The sequence below is a fragment of the Alosa pseudoharengus genome, unplaced genomic scaffold (assembly GCF_046254945.1).
Source record: "Alosa pseudoharengus isolate Yale_2024_CS ecotype anadromous, Long Island Sound unplaced genomic scaffold, YU_APseudo_1.1 YU_APseudo_1.1_scf_17, whole genome shotgun sequence".
Taxonomy (NCBI): domain Eukaryota; kingdom Metazoa; phylum Chordata; class Actinopteri; order Clupeiformes; family Clupeidae; genus Alosa; species Alosa pseudoharengus.
The window spans coordinates 28932271-28937261 of record NW_027468640.1 but is presented as its reverse complement, the minus strand read 5'-3'; the positions used below and the strand labels follow the sequence as shown (position 1 = coordinate 28937261).

At 40.6% G+C, this 4991-nt stretch overlaps 1 protein-coding gene across 1 annotated transcript; it reads left to right on the top strand.

The window, feature by feature from the left end:
- The first annotated feature begins 1725 nt into the window (after positions 1 to 1725).
- On the top strand, positions 1726 to 4553 carry LOC143127830 (zinc-binding protein A33-like). Its single transcript, XM_076289546.1, has 3 exons — positions 1726 to 1793; positions 3024 to 3076; positions 4000 to 4553. Exons 1-3 carry the CDS (start codon positions 1726 to 1728, stop codon positions 4551 to 4553), a joined length of 675 nt encoding a protein of 224 aa, XP_076145661.1.
- The last annotated feature ends 438 nt before the right edge of the window (positions 4554 to 4991 follow it).

Sequence of the window (4991 nt, the reverse complement as noted above, 5' to 3'; positions counted from 1 at the left end):
ACGGCTCGGTCATCAGTACTCATTCTGCTTAACTTATCTGCTTAACCCTTACGGTTAATCACCGCATCCTTCTCTCTATACTCGCTAACATGGGAATCTCCGGTTCTGCTCTCTCCTGGTTTGAATCCTACCTCACAGGACGCTCGTTTAACGTATCATGGCTTGGTCAGCTATCTGCACCTCACCATCTCACCACAGGGGTCCCCCAGGGCTCAGTACTGGGCCCCCTTCTCTTTGCTATCTACACCACCTCCTTGGGACAGATTATCCGTTCGCATGGCTTCTCATACCACTGCTATGCAGACGACACACAGCTCTATCTGTCCTTTCCACCTGATGACCCCTTGGTTTCAGCACAGATCTCGGATTGCCTCTCAGACATAGCTACATGGATGAAGGCACACCACCTCCAGCTGAACCTCTCAAAGACTGAACTGCTGGTCCTCCCAGCTAAACCTACCATACACCACGACATCAACATCAAATTTGACTCCCTGTCTGTTTCACCTACCAGGACTGCAAGAAATCTAGGAGTTGTTCTCGACAACCAACTAAACTTCTCAGATCATGTTGCCTCAGTCGCCCGGTCATGCGTTTCGCACTCTACAATATACGGAAAATCAGGACTTACTTTTAACTCAATATGCCACCCAACTTCTGGTTCAGGCAATAGTCATCTCACGACTCGACTACTGCAACGCCCTCCTGACAGGTCTCCCAGCCTGCGCAGTGAAACCACTTCAGATGATTCAGAACGCGGCGGCGCGCCTGGTCTACAACCAACCCAAGAGGGCACATGTTACCCCGCTACTCATCCAGCTACATTGGCTACCTATGGCAGCCCGCATCAAATTCAAGGCTCTAACGCTTGCCTACAAAGTAGTCTCCGGTTCTGCTCCCACCTACTTGAATGCCTTCATACAGACATACGCTACCTCCAGACCGCTGCGCTCCTCAGACGAACGACGTCTAGCTCTACCTCCGGTACGCTCAGGCCAATCCAAACTTTTCTCATCTGTTGTTCCTCGCTGGTGGAACACACTGCCAGTTCCTACAAGGGCAGGGACATCCCTCTCCATTTTCAAAAAACTCCTGAAGACCCAGCTCTTTAGAGAACATCTCCTCTCATAGCAACACTTACAACAAGTCTTGCTGATCCTAGCACTCACCAGCCGTCTTAAACTGACACGTAACTGTTAAAAACAGCACTCACTGATACACTTATTCTTACTGTACTCTAATGTTTTTTAAATTGTCCTAATATTGTTGAGAATTGCTCTAAAACTTAAACTGTTTACCATGTTGTTAGTCGCTTTGGCTAAAAATGCGTCAGGCAAATGTAATGTAATGTAATGTAATGTAATGTAATGTAATCTAACAGTGCTCGTTGCTGTGATTAACAGTTTGCAAAATCTAATTGAATTCACATCAAATGTACATATTTACATTCTGATTCTTTCCTCTTCGCCTTTGCGTGTGTGAAAGTGGACCATGCACTGAAGTTAAAGCTCTGAATCAGTCTCCAATTTGTTGCAAGCTCTGTATTCCCTCATTTTTTTGTTAATGTGTTATGTGAAATATGTCTCTGTTTTGAGAGGTTGCTAGTTTGTGCACTAGCTTCACACCTCCATGCCAGAGATACCAGTGGGTGTCTGTGGGGTTGAGAGACTCTGACAAAAGAATATGACAACACAGGTCTGCTTTAAAACAGTTGTAGCCAACAACATGCGTTATGCAGGACTTGAGGCCATAACTGAAAATAGTGACACAAAAAGCCAGCAGACAGACTCTCTGTATGTGTTACCATTTCAGGTCACAAAAGTGATGATTCCAGTTACTGATACAATATTAATATAGCCACACAATATATTACTGTCATATATAGCTCATATATAAAACATTTTAAGTATATGAAAGGAGCTATTGTATGTACTATAAAAGTGGACATATACAGTAAACATGTACAGTGAGTATTCAGTACAATTCAACAGATATTTTCCAATGGGCACACAAAAACAATTATATTTCAAACTTCGAAAAATATGACAAATGGTAACTAGACCTGAATTTAATTGGACAGTGTTTGTCAACAGTGTGCATTTTATATCCAAACGCAAATGTTTGAACATTTATAGAAAATTCTGAGAAACAGCGTGTCACACTCGGCACAGCAGATTCTCCCACAAACCTCCCTGAAAACATTAACTGTGCAAAACAGTGTGAAAGGCTCCAGCTGCAAATGCAGATGCAACAGCCCTCCAGCCACTGGGTGTCCAGAAGGAAGAGGAGGGGCTCAAACATGTGGCCTGTGTGGCTGGTGACATCTTTCTCTACGTTATCAGTTACAAGTGAACACTTTATAAAAGTGTTTGGACATTTTAGCCTTTATTAGATAGGACAATGAAGAAAATAACTTTGCAACAAAAATAACTTTGACTTGTATATTTCTGTAAAAAGTCTTCCCAAAAAACAAAAGGCACACTGCTTTGCATTAAATTAAAAACACTTTTAATTAAATGGGCGTACACATTTGGACAGTGTGTCTTCTCCAGAGTGAAAAGCTAAAAAACAGCTTTTAAGGCTGGCGTTCTCTATCTAGCAATCAAAAGAACCAATTAATTAAAGGCTTTTTTAAGGCTTTCAGAAAATAACAAGTGAAAGTTTTTTTGTTGTTGTTGTTGCAAAGTTATTTTCTTCACTGTCCTATCCAATAAAGGCTACAATGCCCAAAGACATAACTTTTTTTTACACATTCGGAAATTAAAGGTGCAGTCAGTTATTGCACACAACGTTGTGTTTGTTCATGTTTATATTTAAATTTCTTAGCAAATGCTTTTGTGCAAAAAACCTGAACAAAAATAGCAGAGCAGTACCTCACCCCTCCCTTCAGTGATCTCAGAGAAACTCAATACAGTGTTTCATTTTTGTTTTTAGGTCAGGCTGCCCCCCCTTTGTTTGTTTCCAGTTTTTGGAGTCTGGCTACCTACAGACACCGTTGTTTTTTTGTTTTTTGTTTTTCACAGGATGGGTAGCTGGATTGTGACAACATCACTGAATGTGACAAAATATGTCATGGGTTTGAAATTGTGTACAATCACTGACTGTACCTCTAACAAGTCAATTTAACATTTGTAAAGCATTGGACATGCCCTTGAACTCAAAGAACACCTGACTGTGATACATATATCAGTGAAGTAGCACTCCTGTAAGCCACATTCTTGGTACTTCGGCAAAAATTTTGAACTTACATTAATTTACATTCCACATTCTGCATGCAGCTCTGCATCCATTCCCTCCCCTATTCTTCTCAGTTGAATAGCTCACACATTCTACACTCAGCACATTATGGATGGCCCTTACAATGAACAAAATACTGTAAGAGCTTTAAATTAAGTGTATAACTTACCCTCCAAATAGCCTAGGGCCCAAAGGAATATTCACCCCTAATTTTCTGTCCTCACCACTTTCCAAATCAAACCTATGCCCCTTGTCCACTGTACTTGAAAAATAGGATCAAACACTCTGCCAGCATCATTTTATTTGCTCTGCACTTCACAATTTGGTTTCTGTCTAATCCAACTATCTCTATCATACAGAAGAATTGCATTTGACATTCATTTACTTTACATGTATTCTCCTCCACAGAATCACATGACATGAAGAGAATTAAAAGTCATGCAGGTACTTTTTAAACTCTGACAATCATCACATTTTGTGTTGTTGACTCATGAAACATACTTTGTTTTCTTAAGTTAAAAAACTTAATATGTTTTATGTATTTGATTCTTCAAAATAGCCTCCATTTACCTTCATGACTGCTTTGTCTACTATTGTCAATGACAATTTGGAACATGCACAAGTTACATGGTTACATAGTCTCCATATTGCACTTGTCACAGACAATTTCTATAAAACATTCCTCACAAACATTTCTCATAGCATGCATCATTTTGTTTCAGACTAAATACATTTTCAGCTGTCATATCTTCTCTGTTTTAGTGGATGTGACTCTGGATCCTGACACAGCACATGCCCATCTCATCCTGTCTGCTGATGGGAAACAAGTGAGACGTGGTGACACAAAACAGAACGTCCCTGACAACCCAAAAAGGTTCAGTCCTGTTGGTAGTGTCTTGGGAAAACAGGGGTTTTCTGCAGGCAGATTCTACTATGAGGTTCAGGTCAAGGGGAAGACTGCGTGGAGCTTAGGGGTGGCCAGAGAGTCCATTTCCAGGAAGGGAGACATAAATCTGAGCCTTAAGAATGGATACTGGACAATATGGCTGCGTAATGGGATTGAGTATAAGGCACTAGATAGTCCATCTGTTCCCCTCTCCCCGAAAGAGAAGCCCCAGAGGGTGGGGGTGTTTGTGGATTATGAGGCAGGTCTGGTCTCCTTTTATGATGCAGACTGTTGGTATCTCCTCTACTCTTATGCTAATGTTACCTTCACTGAGAAACTTTACCCATACTTCTCTCCTAGTGTTAAAGATGGAGGTAAGAACTCCTCTCCTCTTATCATCTCCTCTGTTTCTATCTGCCCTATCAAATAATGTATAATGATGGTGGATGTTTTATTAAAGTCAGATTCCAGCAGTTTATTACACCCCTAAAACTCTTCTCTGCTCCTGAAAAGTGTATGTTCAGAAGGTTATTTTTTCATGGAAAATCCCCTCATGGCCTTAAAATGGTTTAGATCATGCTTGTGCAAAATTCCAGAATTGAATTGAAACTGGCTCTTAAATTCCAATTTAGTTCTTGAATTTCACTTACATTTCAATTGAGAAAAACAGGAAAGCAGAATTGCAATTTGAATTGTGCACAACCCTGGTTTATATGTATATTTGTCGCATGAGGCTATGATCAGTCGGCCAGAAATCCAAAGCAGAATTCCTTGGTCATGACATTGACTACTTATTTTGCTTGTGATATGTCTTGTAAAATATAGCAGATATCATACAGAAGGTTACAAACTTGATTTTCACCGGAGG

Bases quoted from the DNA above. Each gene is read 5' to 3' on its own strand.
- LOC143127830 (XM_076289546.1), top strand. From the start codon at position 1,726: ATGCGTTATGCAGGACTTGAGGCCATAACTGAAAATAGTGACACAAAA. The intron at 1,794-3,023 runs GTATGTGTTACC...TGTTTTTCACAG, and splicing joins AGCCAGCAGACAGACTCTCT to GATGGGTAGCTGGATTGTGA. The intron at 3,077-3,999 runs GTTTGAAATTGT...TCTCTGTTTTAG, and splicing joins TGTGACAAAATATGTCATGG to TGGATGTGACTCTGGATCCT.